We start from the raw sequence: 20,231 nt of genomic DNA, 5'->3' as shown, positions 1-20,231 counted from the left end.
ATGTTCTTTATTTGACTTTATTTTTTACATCTGTGCCTGTCTGAATATTTAACAATATGTCATTTTGCTGCAACATCTGTTGTTTTTTGGGAAGTCTTACACGGCAGCGACTGCATAGACTACACCAGTTACCTGTGGAGATGCTGCTTACTGTGGTTTTCCTGTGATAATCTGAAACTTTTGCAACTTTTATGGCCAGAAAGAAACACTAAAGTTCCTGCTGAATGTATTCCAGAGACCACTAATGTCAGTTTGATGTTTTCTGGACAGTCAATGTGAGAAATGAAAAGTGAAGTGTTACTTTAAAATGACCCACAGCTGCATTTACTGGTGACATTTTTTATTTTTACTTTTATATCAATGCATATATTTTCATTAATAACACATTTATTCTTAGGTTTAAGTACTGACATGCATATATCTGTGTTTTTTGTCTTTTTTTTTTTATTTTACCAAGTGTTGGTTACATTAATGCACTCATAGCTGCTGAATATAATACTGCTTTCAAATATGATCATAAGTTCCTGAGGTAAAAACAAAGGGGATGTGACACTTGATTTAATTCAAAAGCACTAGGAAATGGTTGTGGTATAATTTTCATGGTTTCTGGTATTGACACTAAGATCAAAAAGCTTTCTGCAGTGTTTTGATAAACTGTAATGTTTAAGTTACTGTTTCAATCAGTCACGGCTGATTCAAACTGTGTTATCCAAATAAAATTCCCTACCGAAAAATATTTTGTGATCTTGTTTGTTCTTTTTGTTTGTTTGTTTATAGAATTCAACAGAAGTAGAGAAGCAAACATTAAAGTTTAATAAACATTCATTTATCAATGATTAAAGGAGCAGGTCAAGTTTTTTTGATGTGGGGTTATGTGAGTTACTCATCGAAGTCAGTGTATTTTCTACAGTTGAAGGCACATCCCCGGTTAGGAGAAGCAGCACTTTCTAATAAAGTTATAGCAATTTCGTGTCCATGCCACGCCACGGCCACACCCTTCAACCGTGGTGCAGCAAGATCGGATGGACACAGGAGTCGCCGGCCGAGCTGCGACCGTCGCAGCGAGGTCGGGTGCCTTTGTCTTGCCATGTAAAAGTCCTGCACCACAGTTACGTAAAGCATCTGAGCCTTTCTTCCACCACTGTTAAAGCTGCATTGCTCATACTTGAGTGTATGTGCTGATTAAGGGGAATCCCACCAGCTCAGAAGCATGACTGTGATGGATGTCCTGCGTCTCCACGTGAGGGATGAAAGCTGCATTGTGTTTGTCAGCGGTTCTCAGGGTAAACATGGATGGAGATGGAACAGACAACCTTTTAATGGGCCGATTAAGCCGATCATCTGCATGTCCGCCTGGATTACAGCCAGTGATTAGACCCAAGGAGAACACAGAGGGGAGAGGAAGGCTACAAAAGGCCCCCGCCAGCCTCTGCTCTCACCCAAAGTCCCATTGTTGTGTGACTGTGAAGAGGGAAACCCTCCGCTTCACAGTAGACCAAGTGGGCTAAGAGGTTTGCTCCTAAACGCTCCAGATATCTCATCTACACACACCCAGGTGTCAGAGAGAAATGGGAAACTCAACAAGCAGCACCGTGGACGACCTGCAGGCGGTCGAGATGCACCTCTGGTACAAGAAGTTCATGACCGAGTGCCCGTCGGGTCAGCTCACCCTGCACGAGTTCAAGCAGTTCTTCGGCCTGAGAGGGCTGGACCCCGAGGCCAACGCCTACATAGAGCAGATGTTCCGAACCTTTGACATGAATAAGGTAAGATACTGCTGCGTTTTTTAAACCAGACGGATTGTTGACTGTTGAGTCTTATTCTCAGAATGTCAAATAATGATGCTTTGGGTTTGTAACGCATCCTGAATACTGTTTTTTTTGGGAAAATCCTGCATAGCATGACTTTAAATTCAAGCAGGTTTACACTTTGACTGTTGAGTGGGGCGTTTTAAAGGTGGCGAGGTGTGACGTTTCCCCTGGGATTTGTAGTTTTTCACGTGATAAATCCTTGAGTCTATAAAATAGTGAAAAAAATGTCCATCCCAGTTTAAAGTTAATTTAGTCCAAAGTGACACCTACACGTTGCCTGTTTCATTTGATATACAGTCTTAAAATGCAAAAATATTTGTTTTTCAATTATATAAAACAAAACAAAACAAACATGCAGAACCCTGACTCTGTCTGACCCGAATGGAATGGAGCCTTAATTAGTATCATTGCTAACACCTGTGTTTATTCCTTCATGTTGAAAAGGTTGACTGTTTCAGCACTAAAATCGATGAAAACACTTGAGTAAAATGGTCCCCTGTTTGACTTCTGAGTGCTTCTTAGGGCAAGAGCAGAAAAGTTTTTAAAACTTTTAGCATGCTGTCCAAATTGGAAAACATCTGCATCGTTCAGGGTCACACGTTCCCTCCAACATCCAAGCGATGCAGTGACCTCCCAGCAGCAAGCTTTGAAGACATTTTGACCCTCGCAGATTAATTAAAAGTGTCTCGGAGCGTGCGACAGGGTCATAGCAGGATGTGTCTGTCTGAGAAGCCGCACGTCTATATTTAGTCCCCCCCCCCCCCCCGGCTCACAAAAGGCTGCTGCGGTAATCTTTATGCATGATTTAAACTGTGAGATTATCTGGGAGACAATGCTTTGATGCCAAGATTGTCGCCTGTGTTCAGACAGACCCTGGAGATAATCCTCCATCCTGGCACGCTTCAGCTCGCACAGATAGCTTGTGGAGTTGAGATGAGATGACTCTCTTTTAACTGAGTGACTGATTTACAGAGATACAGGGAAGTAACAAAGTACAAATACTTTGTTACTGTACTTAAGTAGAGTTCGCTGGTATCTGTACTTTGTCTTTAACTTTTACTCCCTACATTTTAACATAAATGTCTGTACTTTCTACTCCTTACATTTTCAAAACAGGCTAGTTACTTTAGTTTTAATGGATTTTTTTTAGGAGAATTATTGATTATTTTTATTTTATTTTTTTAACATCAAGACTGATTTCAACCCAAAAAGACGATTCCCTGGTGTATTCACCAAGCATGGTTGATGTAAGAACACAAAAAAGATGTGAGCAGATGAAAATCGAGGCAAAAGACATGACAAGATATAAAGATGTAACAAAATGTAAAAGACATAACAAAACGCAAAAGATATAACATACAAAAAGACATAAGACATGAAACAAGATGGAATAAAGACATAAAAGATGTAACAGAATTTTCAAAAATGACAAGACGAAAATGCCTTAAAAGATGTAACAAGACAAAGGTGATGTGAAAGACAAAAAAGGAGAAAAACATGTAACAAGATGTATAACAGCGTAAAACAAAAAACGACGTAAAAGATTAAACAACAAGAACGATGTAAAAACACATGAGAGATATAACAAGACAAAAGACAGAAGAATCTTCTACTCCTACTTGAGTATAAATTGTGTACTTTTGATGCCCCTGCTGCTTTATTACTTTGAATGGCTGAAAATGGTTTTATAATAAGAAAGATGGTCGTGCGTAATAATTTATTGATGTTTGTTTGTTTTTGCAGGATGGTTACATAGACTTCATGGAGTATGTGGCCGCTCTCAGTCTGGTGATGCGAGGAAAGATGGAGCACAAGCTGCGCTGGTATTTCAAACTTTATGACGTGGACGGAAACGGCTGCATTGACCGCCATGAACTCCTCAACATCATAAAGGTACAGTACGCCAGCATGCACCTGCGACAACACTGGATTTCCCAGCAGGCTCTGCCCTCAACATGGCACATGCTGATTTTACTCTGTTCCCACAGGCCATCCGTGCGATCAATGGGAATGAAAATCAGGACATGACGGCGGAGGATTTCACTAACCGCGTGTTTGACAGGATTGATATAAATGGAGACGGTGAGTGTGTGTTCTGGCTCTGTACACAGAGATTTAGGAAGGAATCGATGGTGGGTGGACAGTGTTTAGACGTTCATCAGCTCCACTGCTGTCAGGAAACACAACAAGCATAATAAGAAGATACACTGTAGGTGGCTGCCGAGCACAATAACAATCTTTAAACCTTTCACAAAGGATGCAACTGTAATTCAACTTTTGCACAAGGACTTAAAGGGGAACTGCAGTGATTTTACACACCAAAGTTTGAGAAAGAAAAGTTGTATAAAAAATAATTTTGTGGCTTCAGAGAGTGCTGTGTGAAGTGGTAAACTGGATTATGATAAACATCATTGGTTGCTGAAAATATTTGAAGCTTAAAAATTAAAGAAACCTCGAGGTGTGGGGAAAAAAAGTGAGCTTACCAGACCTTTGTAGCCTGCCCTTCATCTCTGCTTGATTCTAGACGCTTGAGGCTACATTAGCATCTACTGGCATAACACACTAGCCTGGGAATCAGACAAATCTCCAGAGCTCGTGTTTCACCCCGACTTGGTCCCTGATGTGAAAGTCTGTTGGCATAAATTACATCCTGCTCTGTTTCCTGCTGATCACTGACCTCTGAAATGCATTTTTCTCCAATTAATGTGTTTTAACTTACATCTTAGACCTTGCATCACCTTGGCTTATCTCTAGCTTGTTACTATAGCTTTCAATCACGACTGACAATAATAAAAAGAATTTATTACCTTAATTTCTCTGATTTAAGGTTCCACGGGAACCCAGTTTTAACTGTCCATTGGGAGGTAAAGCTAAATGCTAAAAGGCCTAAGCTAAAAGCTAAATCAGTGGAGCGCTCTTTTTAAAAATGTAATTTGGGAAGTCTGAAGTGGAAAACAATCATACTTTCATGCCTTTCAATCTTTCTGACAGGCGAGCTCTCCTTGGAGGAGTTCGTGGCCGGTGCTCGCAGCGATGAAGATTTCATGGAGGTGATGATAAAAAGTCTGGACCTCACCCACATTGTGGCCATGATCCACAACAGGAGGCACAGCGTTTAGTACCCGCCCAGCGCGACTACCTCATCCTCATTCACGATTTAACCCGAGAGCCTCGGTACATCGCCTCGGGTCAGAAAGTCATTTATAGACTGAGATTTCTATTAAGATTGAATCCAGTTTAATATAATGCCAGTGTGCTGCAAACACTGACATTTCTTACGTGTAATCTGTGAAAGGGTGACACACATGCACTTTAAATGCATCGGGATGACTCAGTCAACCTTTGCGAACAGGTCATTGTCCTTGTTTAATGATGTTGAGCTCTCCCAAGGCCAGCTCGGCGTGAGGGATGATCTCTCAGACGGTCCACTTACCAACCGATACCTCCGGGGATAAAAGAGGGAGATAGTGGAGCAGAGTGGCAATTATATGCACTCAATGTTTCCAAAATCTCTGTCTTTTTTTTTCCCTGGGTCTGAGTTCCTCTGCATCAAATTACTCAACTCTCTGTTTACCCGTTCTTGCCTGTGGGGGGAAAACAGGAGGACGCTCTGACTCTGCAGTGTTCGTAACATCCATGCTAATTTGATCAAGTCAGAGGCTGTAGCACAGGAACAGGTAAATGTTGCTGGAGAGATTTAACACAATTCAAATATTTACCTTTTTTATATATATATATTTTTCACCTTGTTTAACTTAACATGATTAAAGCTGAAACAAAAGGCAAAACGCTGGCTTTGTGACATTTCTGTGTGGGTGTTCCTTTGTATTATTTGCTGCCTGTTCAGCAGAAATACAGACATAAATCACCTTTGTTGTTGCTCATTTGTACAATAAAAATGAAGGATTTGCTATTACAAAAGGCAAGTCTGTTTTATTTTTTTCTTAATGCACCAAACACACTGCACATTAATTCAAGTCGTGGCTGAATTGTGGCCTGGACTAATCAACAGCCAAGAAAATTAAAACTTTAAAGGTTAATTTAATCTCCTCAACACAGCTGAAATAAAATGAGCCAGCTCCTTAAAGGGCAGATTTGTTTTTTTAATAAAACTTTAACTTTAAAGGACCAGTGTGAAGGACTTAGCAGCATCTACTGGTGAGCTGGTAGACTGCAACCAACTGAGTATCACTCGCTGACACTCCCCTTCCAAATTAAGGTGGCTACGAAACTCGCACGAGTGTTTGGTTTGTCAGTTCTGGGCTACCACAGAAACATGGCGGTTCAACATTATGACGGATACAGTTCAATATAAGAATTTTTTTTAACTTCCTAATATCGTAATCGACCCCAAAAACCCAGTATTGGTCAGGCCAAGTATGTACACACAATAAATTATTTATAACCTTCCGTTGTCTGTAAATGTACAGTATTTGATAATTATTGCTATGCCTGAGAAGACATATTTAATCTATTATAACTATATTGTCAATCATTATCTGCTTAAACACCAGCCCATTATAGTGTATAATAATTGTTAATATATACTGCTTACAAATGCTAAACAGTGGGGCTTAAATTAAAGTGACAGTTTGTCTGGTTCAGTGGTTCAAGATCACTATATTAACATAGGAAAAGTTTTTTTTAATTATTTCAGTATTTCTTCTAATCTTTGCTTTCTTTCTCTTGTTTTCTGGATAATTTGGGGAATTTTAGGCCAATTTAAAAAACATTTTGGAAACAAAGAGAATAAAAATGTTTGTAGACTTTGGTGTGTTTTAAGGGTTCACAAGGCCATAAGGACAGGAATCACTTACTTATTAGTAAACTGGGGTCCAATTAAGGGGACAATCTTATTGTTTTTAGACAAAAACTCTTCATAAAAGCTTGTGTATTTTCTCCATTATTGTATCGGTATCTCATGACTTCAGTTCCAGCCTCATACATAGAACACAGAGGTGACACGTCACGGAAACCAAACTTTCCCTTTGAGCAAGGACGATGATTCACCGGCGTGGTGTCGGGGTTGCTTTACGTCAGGCAAACACGCAAAACCTGCATCACATTCACCTTTTTTCCTCATTATTTTCAGTAGAATGAACAAGATTCTATACTGAAACCTTTGTATCATAATAAAAAATAAACAATAGCTTTAAATACACAGCAAACACAAAGATAGGCTTTCAACTGAAAATAAATAAATAAATAAATGAAGCAAATATGCCAATATGACATTTATTTTCTACAAATGCAAATATTTAACATGGATAAGAGACTTTACAAACAAATATAAGTTCACTCATCAACCACAAGGGGGCAGCAACATAATTGGATTAATTTTCCACAACAGTAGTGTGAGTGCCTCGTTTTTCCAACTGCTGGTCTTTAAGTGTGTAAATCCTCCCTGCTGTCTTCCCGTCACTGAGTGTCATCTCTCCTTTTTTCACAGGAAGCTCACAGGAAGTCATACAGGTACTTGACAATATCAAAATTCACCGTCCTAGAAGATAAAAATCACACAGAGCACATTTTCAGTGAAAAAAAAAAACTGTAAAAGGTGAATAATCCTGCTGTCAGCCTCAGTCACATGTTTTAACAAACACACACCTGGATATGGCACAGATGAAGTCCATGGACACGGCACATTTGTACTTGGGGGCATCGAGCTGGTCGTCATGACTGACCTGAGTCAACAGCTGTAAGGTCACCAATGAGGAGATCTAAAATGGAGAACGGAGAGAAACCGAAATGAGTCTTTGTTCCGCTTCTTTAAACGCAGATTTTCCACACTTTGATGCTGAGGGGCTAAATGATGAGAGCCAGTTGCACAGATATGGGTCGAGCCTAATTTCCTAAAACCATTTCATGCTCCGGGCCATAAATAGATCAGCGTTTGGCCACGGATCCCGAAACTCATGACCATATGGGTAGAAAGCTCTCATCAGAGACGCTGTGGTCATTCGGCTTGACTTAATATGAAAGGGTGGGCAATTTACACCTCGAAATGGGGAACATAATCATTTAAAATCCTCTGATTATTGTAGTGTACGTTCACTTTCATTTGCTTATCTGTCAAATGGGGGGAAAAAGTGAAATTAACTTATTTTCTATAGTCTGTAGGAGCCACTTCACAGACCCGGGAGGCCTCCTGCGGTTAACTCTGCGAGTCACAATCATGGAGAAAGATTACAAGCACAGCAGGACTAAATGAAGGACAAAATTAAACCTCTACAGAGCTCAATTTAATTCACAGCAACGGCAACACAAATGGTAGTGTTGAAAAGGGCAATGAGAAGCATTTATGCAGACAGTTATCAAGGTTAATTAAATTGCTGTTTTGAATAATAGTTTTAATGTTTTGGTGACCAACATGCACGTCTTTATTTGTCCTTTATTCGACTAGTCTTGTCATCACAGACTCTCTTCACCATCAATAGATGACGGCCTTCCCCAGAAGTCATTTTAGCTGTCAAAACAGGCAAATGTAAAAAAAAAATCTGTGCTCTTAAATCTAAGTTTCTCCAATAAGTTGTGTCATATGTGTGTTGACAGTTCGCCTGCACACTGAAATCTAACAAAGGCTTTGTTTCTCAAATCTCTTTAAGACACTGTCCACACTGTATTTGCAAGTGATAAGATCTGATTTGTGTGTCCAGACACATCACCAACGTGTCTGCAAGGGGTTGTTGTGGTGAGGGTGTAGGCATAAGTAACGACATTTGCTGATGAGCAAGCTTTACAGCTTTGCCTGCTCAGAATCCTACTCCCAAAGTGCCAGCGCAGTGTATTTCACCGTCTGTCCACGTCTGTGTCCTCCATATTGCCTCTATCACTGTGGATTTGACATCACTGTTGTGTTGTTGCTGCCAGTTGTCAGTAGGATTCCTCATCTGAGAATCATGTCTGTATTATGTCTTCATTATATCTTCAAACATTCATGGCTGTCCATCCAAAGGTTGTTGAGGTATTTCCGTTTCCAATTTTCTTCCAGTTTTTCCCAGGCCATCTGTAAAACTGTTGACAGGACATCTCAAACTACACTCTCAGTTATACGGACGGCCGTATACTGTGCCAGGGTTGGACATTTACCATGCCTTGATGGCCTGTGACCACAGAAAGTCACTCTGTGGCCACCTAATATTCCAGGACAGCTTTTAGATAAACGGGACATGGAGGAGAGAGTGGGGGGAAGACATGCAGCAAAGGGCCACATGCTGGAATTGAACCCACTGCTGCTGCTGAGGACGCCTCCTTAGTACACTGGATGCATGCTTTACCAACTGAGCTACCAGAGCGCCTGACGAGCCTTTTCTAGTTTCTTTTGTCAGAGGACGGGTACATTTTAATTATACCGTATGTGAGCAGTGTTCTGAAACTTTAGTGAAGTGCAGTAAAAAGTAACTGCTGACTGGACTCTGACCTGGGAGAAGATGCTGGCAGTGGGGGCGACTCTGCTGTCCACCACGCTGTAGAAAATGGCGAGCAGGCGGTCCAGAGGGAAGGGCTTTGGCCCCAGAAGATGGTTACTCGTCTAGAAAATAAGAGAAAATATGTTATTATATTAACAGGTTAGAGCTAAAAGTGATGCAGATCAAAGCCAAAGTTATGTTAAGACGATCACCTTTTCATTTTTCTTCAAGAAGTTTGTTTTTTTTATTTTTCCGTGGTGCTGTTGGGAGGAAACAGAAGGACATCACACTCAATGACAATTTAAGATGCATTAATTTGCCTAAAAGGGCTTTACAATCTGTACAATGTACAACAACCTTCATCCTTAGACCCTTAATCCACATAAAAAAATATGCAAGTATAATATCAACAGGAGATTAGCTGGTGTACAGTCTTTTAAGATAAAATTCGTCTACCTTTAGGAAGAAGCGTTTATCTGTGCGGGCAGGATTGTAGGACGCCAGGTAGGCAGCAATCAACAGGAACTTGGAGTAATAAGGCAGTTCAACGTGAGTGTGAGCAGATAAACCTGAGGGAACGTAAATGCAGCGAGTCAGATATGCTAAATTAAAAAGGAAAAACGTGTGCTTACATCCTCCGTTAGACCTGCATACAGTTCGTCATTAATGCATGATGTTTAGTGAGACCCAAGATTTAGTGACTGTGATTTATTTTTGGTCTGACTGCTACAAGTTGTTAACTAATTTCAGCATGAATCCACAGTGTCGCTGCACCCTATCAGCGCCTTTACAGTTTAACATCTGCTCTGCAATAATATTACGTCATTGAGAGCAACAGCGCTCAGTGTGTGTGTTGGTACCTCTCAAGGCTCCACACTCCTTCTCCTCCATTTGCTGCATCTGCTCCCACTGAAGACTAAAAGAGGAGACACACAATGATGAGAATAACCCGCAGCAAACGGGCAGAATCAAAGGAATGAGCTGTTAGATCAAAGGTGGCGTGATCCATAAACAGGTGACGTAAAGAACACAGACCTGGAGACTTCTCGCAGGTAAACGGTTTGCATGGCTTTTTTCAAATGAGGCTCAATGTTTTTCCACAGCTTGTGTGCGTCCGTCTCTTTCACTGAAAACATAAAACGGAGCAACATTGTTGAAAAAGCCACAATCATACCATGCAACAACTCAAGGGAGGAGAAAAGGGATGTAATCAGAGAGGCAAAGAAAAATGAAAGGAAAACTCTACAGAAAAAATAATTAAAGCTTGTCATATCAATTCTTTTAACATTATCAAAAAGGGTCGCTTGTAGTGCTGAATGATCAACCAACTCTGCAGGTCCCAACTCTAACGCTTGTGCCGCTGTCCATGATGGCTACCTCACTGAACTGCGGTGGCTCACATGCCTGTGGTTGTTTCTGCTGCTGCGCTGTTATTGCCAGCCCAGGGCTACACTGAGTTTGCAGAAGGGTTTTGAAGAGAAGAAAGGAGCAGTAACCAGAAGGCAGTGTGATTTTTTTCCCCTGGAACTGGAAAAAATAAAGCCTTTCACAGAATTTTATTGGTAATTTTGTCACATATTCTATGGATATAGACGATGAAACTGAAGCGAGAGGTGTCGTGTTGCTGATATGGCATACGGAGCATTTTAGCCTCTTTTAGCTTTTCGCATTTGAATAGACAATTTTGACTGAAGACGTTTAGGCAAACGTTTATAGCTGGACACTAACATCTGACGAGGCTGCCTGCAGATGTGCCTGCAGATGTTTTCTGTTTATCAGCCTTGTGAGTTACCTTCTTCTTGTCCTACTCCAAGTGCACTGAATGAAAGTGACGGCTTTATTATGTACACCTGTACAATGTGTAAATAGGTAAATGTCTGCCAACACATTCACCATAATACCTTTAAATACTGATATTATGTTGGCGTTGTTGCTTGCAGCTTGTTCTGCTTCCCTGGAAGTGGCCAAAAATTAACTAATGCAGCTTTAGAGAAATATAGAGAAGTTCAAATCGCTTAAGGGCATCTCAACATGATAGAATGATCTCTCTCTTCAAACTAACACAAAGAAAAGGGTAAAATAAGGTATTTTTAAATATTGATCAGCTGTCAGATGAATGAATACGCCTCTTTACCTTTTCCTTCTGCCAACGGCTCGCAAAACCTTGAAAAGTTGAGGGCAGCCTAGTTGAAAAGAGGAAAAAAGAGAAGTCAGTGATGAAAGTCTGAAAGAAAATCAAAACAATGAAAAATCTTTGAGGTGGTGTGTGAGTGTGAGGCTGACCAGGTGACGCAGCTCTCTGAGGTCCCGACACACCGAGTAAAAAACTCCAAGCAGGATGTTGATGTAGGAGGAGTAAAGCTCTGCAGAATATGAGGGGTGTCTGTCCTGGGACAAAATCTGATGCAGCTCACCTACAAATGGACAAACGGACAGACAAACCACTGTTACTACAGTCACACAACAGAGATATTATAAAAGGTAATGTGTCTCCAAAAGAGCCACAGATTCTCACATATCGAGTACAATGATTCACTCTAAGTGCTGAATTTATACAGTGGTGTTTAATAATCTGATATTCCTCCACAGACACTGCCTGAAGTGTTAGAACAAAATCACAGGTACAAATCTCACATCTCGCACCGCATCCGCAAAGTGTGTGTCACCATTATGCATGCAGTGTGGTGGGAGTTATTCATGACACTGGCTGATGTAGCACGCATGTGTGTGTGTGTGTGTGTGAACGATTCTACCTTTGCTGTAGTCAGGGAAATGGAGCAGAAGGGGCTCGAAGCAGCCGGTGTTCGGTCTGAACTTGTCCCAGACGATCTCGCTGAGCAGGATGACGGTAACGTTGTCCTCCACCTGAAAAGGACACGTGTGTGTACAAACATGTTACATAACGGTGGTTTTTGTACAACAAGTGGACTCAACACTTGTGTTAACGGGTCAGTGGGTTTGCGTCTCCATGGCTACAGACACTGTTACTTTGAATTTGTGTGTTGTATGTATTTGTGTCCAAGTTTTTGCAGATTTTATTTTGTGCTGAATTTAAAAGTCAGCAGTCAGACAGAAAGTGGATCAGCACTCATTTTGATTTAGGCAATTAATCACTGACGTTAGCAAAATGTTCCCATGTTGCAGCCTTTTCGAATGTCGTATGATTTGTTGCTTTTCTCCAGTTTAATTTTTATTTTTTATTTTTTTACACACATTAAATACCATCCTTCCCAAGAGTGAAATTTGTGCCTGTATATTTACCTATGCTATGCTATTATTTTTTATAAGAGGGAAATGTATGTATTGTACTGTTGTTTATGAAAACTAAATAAAAATTAAAGGTAGAATCCTTAGGATTTGTTTGAGCCGTTTGTAAACGAACCAGAAAGACAGTTGACTGTTGAGTCTAATTCCCAGGGCGTCAAATACCGATGTTCCAGGTTGGTAAAGCGTCCTGAGCACAGTAACATGCTACAGCCAGCATGTCGTTCTCTGAAATTTCCATTCCAGGTCAGAACAACTGTTTCTGTTTGTCCGTTTCATGTTTATTCACTTCACATAGAGTTAAAATTAAGCTCACTGGATATGTAAGTGTCTTTTCAGGAGTCATAAGAAATGATTAATAAGAAGTAGTAGATGTTTGTAACAGTTAAATTGAGCAATATCTGAACGGAGTCTGGCAGGGAGTGAGACAGGCAGTCACTGAATTCAGAAGTATAATCTTCCACTGAATGTCATTGTAAAATCAGGTGTTTTGCTATCAATTAAATTCAGTCAGTCATATCAGGCTCAGTTTTTAGTGTCACAGCGGTGCCTTAAATAAAAATTATCCTAATGATTTCGGCCCAGTGAGGTACTAGACCTTAAATGTGTGAGAAAGTGAGCACTGGTACTTGATATTCTGAACTGGAGTACCCTGAAATTATTATTGAGAGAGAAAAAGTTAGATGGATGTATCCCTGAAGGACTTACTTAGTAGGTATCATGAGGTGCTGACACAACAACACATCCTGATCCAATTAGACTTGAAGTTTGGCAGGTTTACAAAGAGAGAACAGGCTCTAACCTCCTGCCTCTCTGCCACTGTGACTATAAAACACACCCTGACCCTGGACAGTCAATCACTCTTGTTAACCTCTGTGCAGAGAGGCCATAATAATAATTATCATAATCCACATTGGAGACAAAACAACCCTTCATCATCCCGTCATCCTCCGCATCCATGTAAATCTACATCCTAATTATCACTTCAAATCCTGCGTGGCAGCACTGAAGCTGCATGACATTGAAAAGACAGATTCCTCTCGACTCTCACAATCCACCAGAAAACAATTAGCTTTCACAGCAATAAAACACAAATAACTGCATAAGTCTTTGCTCCCATTGATGTCTTTAATTAAAATGCTGTGAGCGGCTGCCATCTTTCTCTCCTAACAGCATTACGAACGAGATCCACACTCTCAGCTCAAGGTCACTCATTACAAAAGAAGCTCTTCCAGTCACTCTTCATCATCCACACAGGGCAACAACAATAAAGCGCCTCACTTGACACATAACACAAAGAACTCGCTGCACTTTCTTTCTCACCAATTCCTGAAGACGCAGGAGAGCAGGGAGGAGATTGGCATCGGCGTCTCTCAGAAGCTCGGCTTTTTCCATCACCTGAAAAACATACATGTGCATTTGAGCTTATTTTGTAACATCCATCCTCCATAAAACAGAGGTCGTAAATGTCTGCTTTATCACGGCACATTACTGCTTTATATGCTACGAGCTCACTTTAAAATCTAAAAGAATGATGAAGCCAAAACACTAGATTAAACCTGCTCCTGTGCTGGCTGAGAATCACACATATTTTCTTCAGGCTAATGCATCTGGAGCTTTGTTTAGCATCTATTTGCATATGTTATCACTACTAATCATATTATCATACAAACATTTAAGTGACACGTCCAAAGAATGAATCATTTGACATGCTGTGGATTACAGTGTCTTGGAGTGCCAAGTGAGGAGTGATTTTCTGGTTGGGATGTAAAGAGCGCGACACTCACAATGTATCGCGTCTGCTTGGCAGGAGACTGGGAGCATTGCTGTCTGTAGACGCGTACAAAGTCAGACAGGGAGGGACTGCGGGGGAGCAGCGAGGCGGCATCGCAGCCGAAGAAGGACAGCAGCACTTGTTCAAACAGCAGCGCCACGGAAACACATTCGACACAGCTGACTGTGGCGTGAGGCAGCTGCAGAGAAGAGAAGGACAAATGAGGAAAGATGATCAGTTCTGTGGAGTTAATTCACGTCTTCACATTGTGCTGGTTCTCTCCTTTTGTGGCCCACAGAACATTATAATAATCTGCCGTTAATGACAATTAAGTATTAAGATTTGTGCTTGTCACAGCTCTGCTGTAATTTAGTGTTACATAATAAAAGAAATGGGATGTTAAATGAAATATAAGTTAGTTATACAGCTGCAAAGATTAGTCACTTAATTAAATGGTTGATTGAAAAACAAATTAATTTGCAACTATTTTGAAAATTCATAATTTCAGCCATTTTTTAATCAAAGATGCCAAATATCTGCTGGTTCTTCTCCAGTGAAAGGATATGCGGCTTTTCTTTGTTTTATATTACAGTAAAGAACATTAGGGATGAACAATATTGGATTTTTTCCAATATGCTGATATTTTTCAACTCATTCTGGCCGACTGCCGATGCTGATATATATGTACATATTTTTTTGCAGTCAACATCAAGTCTCTGTTCTAGTGAATTAACATATTATTATGCCTACTTTCATTGTGATGGCCTACTGGCAGATGCAGACAGAGAATACAATGTTTTTTTTTTAAAATGTACACATTCACTGGGCAAAATAAGAAAACGGAATGGAAAAAAGGATTTTTTTTGCTGGGTCTTGTTGATCTTTGCTCTTCACAAATGGACAATTAAGTTTGTAGTGCTGAAGGAGTTTGATTTGGCTCATTCTCGCATGATGATGTTGAGCAACAGCAAACAATGTGGGTTTAAAAAACATTATTTAAAATATTAATAATAATAAGAAGAAAGACACATTTTTGGTGGTCACTCCTCCAATGTAGTGTCTCTCTGAAGGTTAAAGCACAAAGTGCAGGAAAAAATCCTTTTTCCTTTTTTTTTCTAAATCATACACCTAGTGATTCTGTCTAAATGTAATGAAGAAAAATACAGGCCCATGTACACTTTCAAAATGCACACACAAAGCCTTTTGTGCACAGAGAGACTGCACATGAGATTTCTCTGAAATGCAATAGTACAGTTTATTGAAGGAATGGAGGTGCCATCCTGAACTTTTGGTGCTTTCAAGGACTAAGCACTCTTTCAGCAGTCTGATCAAAGAAGTTCAGTATGATTAAAGTGATGAAATGTCAGCATCTGTTTAGGGTTTATATAATCTTCGAGCGGTCGGTGAGTCCAGCTCTTGACACTGACGCAATCCTGATTAGAGGGGGAGATAGTACTGCAGTAACGTTAATAACAAACTTGGACCCCCTTCCCTGTACATGTGCACATACAAACACCATTCAGCCACGAGGGTCCCTGAACTGACAGCCAATGTCTCTCTCTCACCTCAAGTTCCTTCTGCAAAACTTGCATCACATGACTCTTTCCTGAACCCCGATGACCGTAGATGAAGATTGAGGGGTAGCTGTACTGCTGTGGCTGCAAGGACAAAGTTCAGTACATTTTTACTCAATACATTTGTGACTTCTCATTATGATCAGTAACAATCTGAACAAATGAGCCTTCCTCTATCAGCTTTTATTATCATGTAGCTATGGATATGAAAAATAGTAATCTGCAAAGAAACTAGTAACTAAAGCTGTCAGCCTGTAAAAGGTAAAAAGTATAATATTCAAGAAGTATGGGAGTAGAAGTACAACGGGAAACTCAAGAACAAAGTTATACAAGTACCTCAAATTCATACAAATTAAAGTACTTGAGTAAATGTACTTAGTTACATTCCACTATTGGTAAAAACACCATGCTAACTGAAGCTAAAGACCACTGTCTTCAGGCTATCGCCCCTCCAGCGCTGGCAGGAGTTGACAGCAGTCTACATACCTGTCCCATGAGCGACAACAGCATCCCAGTCTGGACCTCTCTGCAGGGCAGCTGCTCCTCCACCCTCTGCAGCCTCTCGTCGTCATATCCCGGATGCTGTGACACCGTGGTCATCTTCGGACTACCGACCACAGCACCGTGTGTATCCCACCGTGATCAGGTCAGTGACAGGCGGCTACAAACACGCAGGTTAACGTTAGCTTCACGAGACTGGAGACTTTCCCTCCGGTATTCAGTCAAAATACGAGCGAAACGATGAAATCTGTAAGAAAACTATTTACCGTGAACACGACAGGATACCGTGAGAATATCCATACCTGAATATAAAAGGTGTTACCAACTTAAAATGCGGCGAAAAGTTAAGTTAAAGTAGGAAAAACGAACACACAAGCGAGGACGCTTACAGCAGTTTCGCGCGCGCCTTCCGATTACGTCAAATGACGGTCTGCAGCCAACAGCCAATCAAACAGTGCACATAGATTCATGGGTAATGGAGTTTTCGGCTCCAAAAACGCGTTTTATAAAATTAAAAGAAATCATCGTAAAACGTAAAACACGATTAAGCAAGCTATTATATTTGGATTAAATATTACCATAAAAGATGATAAATGATGCCAAGACGTACACTGTATATTATTTTAAACATTTTTTAAATTTTTCTAAGTATCTGTTTAAGTCAATGAGGAAGATGTGATAAGATCGAAAGCTCCACAACAACACCAAGAAATTCCGAATTCACCTTGTAGTGAGTATTATTTATTTTCCTATTTTATATTTATTTTATTGTATTTTTTCGTACATGTAAATTATGTATTAATATTCGAAATAAACCTTAAAGAATTGATGCAGCCACAAAATTTTGAATTCTCCAAATATTCGTTTTTCTCTCTTAATCAAGTAATCCTTAACAATTTAAGTATAATCTAATTTCACGTTTTTCAAACGTAACGTGGGCTGATTATAGTTATAGTTTAATGATCTGATTAATTAATCCCGATTACATGTAATCAGCTACCCCAAACGCACCAATAGTTTAGTATAGGCTAAACTATAAAACATTACACATTAGGGTTACAAATAACGTCTTTATCCTAGTTTTTGGACACAGAAACCTGGCGAATATGTTAATACAGGTCTCACGTAATAAAATACAATATATTTTACAGGATAAACCTGCACACAGCAGAATTTTGCAATATTATTATAGTTTTATAATGATTTCATCGGAAACAAACGACATTAGGTCCACTGAAGTGTTACTCCAGAGATTTTATGCTAGTTTTAATTATCATTTAATTATTTAGCTATTATTATTGTCGAATATGTGCACTGCGTGTATTATTTTTAGTTTCTTGGTCCGTTCTCGTTCATGTATTTGGGGTATTATTTTTGATTCGTCGGTTAGGGATTATATGATTATCCCATATTACACGACTTTAGGCTCCGTGTTGTTTTTATGATCGTCATTGTGTGTGTTTAAGATTTCGCGGGTGTTACAGGAATAATACGTCAGCCTGGGATTAAGGGATGTGGGCTGGCCCTGTGATAACCACGGCTATCCTCCAACTCTGTTTCAATAGGAGCTCAGCTGCGGCTGTTGGTCTGTCGGCGTCGAGCACAGACGGACCGTTTCAGCGAGATCTCACACACTGAATCACAGACAGAGACGGACCTGTGTGTTAGGATAACAACAGTCTCCGGCTGTGGACGCAGATGACTCAGGTAGGGACATTTCTGGGACAGCTGTGGGATAAATCTGGACAGAGGATGGATTCATGAAGCTTGTGTGTTTTGGTTTTTTTTTTCTATCCGGAGCGCACGTTTGTCAGAGCAGAGTGATGAATGAAAATCAGGGGAAAACACAAGTAGAAAACAAAATCCGACCTTGTTATGGATGCGAGAGCGCAGTGATGCTGTGACTGAATAAAGTCAGACACAATAAATTAAAATAATATCAGAATAAAACCAGAAAGCAGCGTTAGACCGAAGTTCCGCACCAGACTGTGATTTTCCGGACCAGATGCTGCAGATGTGAGTTTGCTGAGGAGGACAGGTTCATTGATCCTGAGCACCGAGCCCACAGACCGGAGGATGGTCCCCGGGGCCCCCAGCACGACCACCACCATGCTCCCCGCCTCCGAGGCTGCCAAGATCTACCAGACCAACTACGTGCGCAACTCCCGCGCCATCGGCGTCCTGTGGGCCATCTTCACCATCCTCTTCGCCATCGTCAACGTGGTGTGCTTCATCCAGCCGTACTGGATCGGGGACGGCGTGGACACCCCGCAGGCGGGCTACTTCGGTCTGTTCCACTACTGCATCGGGAACGGGCTGTCCCGGGACTTGACCTGTCAGGGCAGCTTCACCGAGTTCAGCGCCATCCCCTCCGGTGCGTTCAAGGCCGCCTCCTTCTTCATCGGCATGTCCATGGTGCTGGTGCTCACCTGCATCGGCTGCTTCGCGCTCTTCTTCTTCTGCAGCACCGGAACCGTGTACAAGATCTGCGGCTGGATGCAGCTGGCAGCAGGTAGGAGACTCTCTGATGAACTACAGGTGGGAGTTTAGGAAACTGTTCGAAGTGTTGATCCTGTGCAGCTCCAAGAATCATACATTTTACTAGAAACTGCCCAAAATCACCCTCAACTGCCACTTCAGAATGTAGACTGAAGTTTGGTCTATAAAACAGTTGAAAATGCACAGATTCTGCACCTAAAATCCAGATGTTCTCCTGCTTTTTCAGGGCATAAACTCCCAATAGATTCTCAATTCAAGTTGAAATTAGTAAAATCGTATAATTTACTGGAAATTGTCTGTTTTGACCCTCTTTTAAATGTTGTCAGGTTTAGTAAGAAAACAGCTGACCAGAATCAAAATGTACATAGCTTTGCCTCCAGATGTTCTGCTTTCAGTCACATCCCAAAAGATAGGATACTCATTTCAGTTCAAATTGTCATTTTCTTGTACAATCATATAATTTACTGGAAAAAATGTTTTTGTCCCCATTTCCCCACTGAGACTGTAAAAACTTTTAGGTTGAAAAGAACTGATCCGAGTCACGAGCAAAGCTCTCACCCCAAAATCCAGATGTTCTGCTTTTTCAGGACTGAGACACCAGTAGATGCTCACTTCAAGTTCATTCTAAATATCAATAATTTACTCAAAATCGTCTGTTTTACCCTCATTTCAACATTACGAATGTAAAAAGGATCAACTTTAGTATGAAAACAACTGACGAGAGTCAAAATGCAGCTTTGCCTTTTACCCCAAAATCCAGATGTTCTGCTTTCAGTCATTCATGATAGGCTACCCATTAGAGTTCAAATTGTAGTTTTCTTCTACAATCATATAATTTACTGGAAAAAAAAAAAACATTTTATCACAGTTTCCCCACTCACACTGCAAAGGATTTTAGGTTGAAAACAACTGATCAGAGTCATATATAAAGCTTTTACCCCAAAATCCAGATGTTCTCCTGTTTTTTTCAAACGAAAACAACTGACCAGAGTCAAAATGTACATTGCTTTGCCTTTTACACATGAGTCCAGATGTTCTGCTTTCAGTCATAGACTCCAAAAGACAGGATACTCACATGAGTTCAAATGAGTAAGAGTTTTCTTCTACAATCATATAAATGGATTAAATTCTTTTGGTCGTCAGGATCCTACATCAACCTGTCAGTGTTTATTTTGTAATAATGACCTGCTCACTGTACATTATCCCACTTATTACACAAATGGATTTAAGAAACGTTTTGAGAATCAATACATATCACAAAACCCAAGTGTATAGAGATTTTCTTACACCACTAAAAACAACTAACCAGAGTCAAAATGTACACAGCTTTGACCCCAAAATCCAGATTTTTGCACATCAGGAACTCTTATTTGAGCTCGTTTTACCCTCATCTCTTTAC

At 40.5% G+C, this 20,231-nt stretch overlaps 3 protein-coding genes across 3 annotated transcripts in view; 2 read left to right on the top strand and 1 right to left on the bottom strand.

The window, feature by feature from the left end:
• The first annotated feature begins 1,384 nt into the window (after positions 1-1,384).
• On the top strand, positions 1,385-5,738 carry guca1aa (guanylate cyclase activator 1Aa). Its single transcript, XM_084710725.1, has 4 exons — positions 1,385-1,766; positions 3,555-3,704; positions 3,800-3,893; positions 4,803-5,738. The coding sequence occupies exons 1-4, from the start codon at positions 1,569-1,571 to the stop codon at positions 4,928-4,930; spliced, it is 570 nt and encodes a 189-aa protein (XP_084566851.1). The 5' UTR covers positions 1,385-1,568; the 3' UTR covers positions 4,931-5,738.
• Positions 5,739-7,032: 1,294 nt separating this feature from the next.
• Positions 7,033-16,584, bottom strand: orc5 (origin recognition complex, subunit 5). The gene is made up of 14 exons (XM_084711008.1): positions 16,319-16,584; positions 15,824-15,916; positions 14,272-14,457; positions 13,808-13,882; positions 11,974-12,085; positions 11,504-11,634; positions 11,355-11,403; positions 10,256-10,346; positions 10,081-10,136; positions 9,677-9,789; positions 9,433-9,480; positions 9,232-9,342; positions 7,419-7,531; positions 7,033-7,311 (listed from the first exon to the last, which is right to left on the bottom strand). Exons 1-14 carry the CDS (start codon positions 16,430-16,432, stop codon positions 7,266-7,268), a joined length of 1,338 nt encoding a protein of 445 aa, XP_084567134.1. The 5' UTR covers positions 16,433-16,584; the 3' UTR covers positions 7,033-7,265.
• Positions 16,395-20,231, top strand: part of lhfpl3 (LHFPL tetraspan subfamily member 3) — an 81,688-nt gene continuing 77,851 nt past the window's right edge. The window contains exons 1-2 of the mRNA XM_084711007.1: positions 16,395-16,478; positions 17,899-18,845. Coding sequence (XP_084567133.1) covers positions 18,410-18,845 — 436 coding nt within the window. The 5' untranslated portion in view covers positions 16,395-16,478; positions 17,899-18,409. The remainder of the gene's footprint in view (positions 16,479-17,898; positions 18,846-20,231) is intronic.

Source organism: Lutjanus erythropterus, chromosome 22 (assembly GCF_056507025.1).
Source record: "Lutjanus erythropterus isolate fLutEry1 chromosome 22, fLutEry1.hap2, whole genome shotgun sequence".
Taxonomy (NCBI): Eukaryota; Metazoa; Chordata; class Actinopteri; order Lutjaniformes; family Lutjanidae; genus Lutjanus; species Lutjanus erythropterus.
Note: the sequence above shows the minus strand (reverse complement) of the source record. Positions and strands in the feature narration are given on the sequence as shown.

Excerpts from the sequence above, each read along its gene's own strand:
- orc5 (XM_084711008.1), bottom strand. The coding sequence starts at position 16,432 with ATGACCACGGTGTCACAGCATCCGGGATATGACGACGAGAGGCTGCAG. Across the intron at positions 15,917-16,318 it reads TGTTGTCGCTCATGGGACAG|CCACAGCAGTACAGCTACCC; the intron begins GTATGTAGACTG and ends TTGTCCTTGCAG. Across the intron at positions 10,347-11,354 it reads GCCGTTGGCAGAAGGAAAAG|TGAAAGAGACGGACGCACAC; the intron begins GTAAAGAGGCGT and ends TTATGTTTTCAG.
- guca1aa (XM_084710725.1), top strand. The coding sequence starts at position 1,569 with ATGGGAAACTCAACAAGCAGCACCGTGGACGACCTGCAGGCGGTCGAG. Across the intron at positions 3,705-3,799 it reads AACTCCTCAACATCATAAAG|GCCATCCGTGCGATCAATGG; the intron begins GTACAGTACGCC and ends CTGTTCCCACAG. Across the intron at positions 3,894-4,802 it reads GATTGATATAAATGGAGACG|GCGAGCTCTCCTTGGAGGAG; the intron begins GTGAGTGTGTGT and ends TCTTTCTGACAG.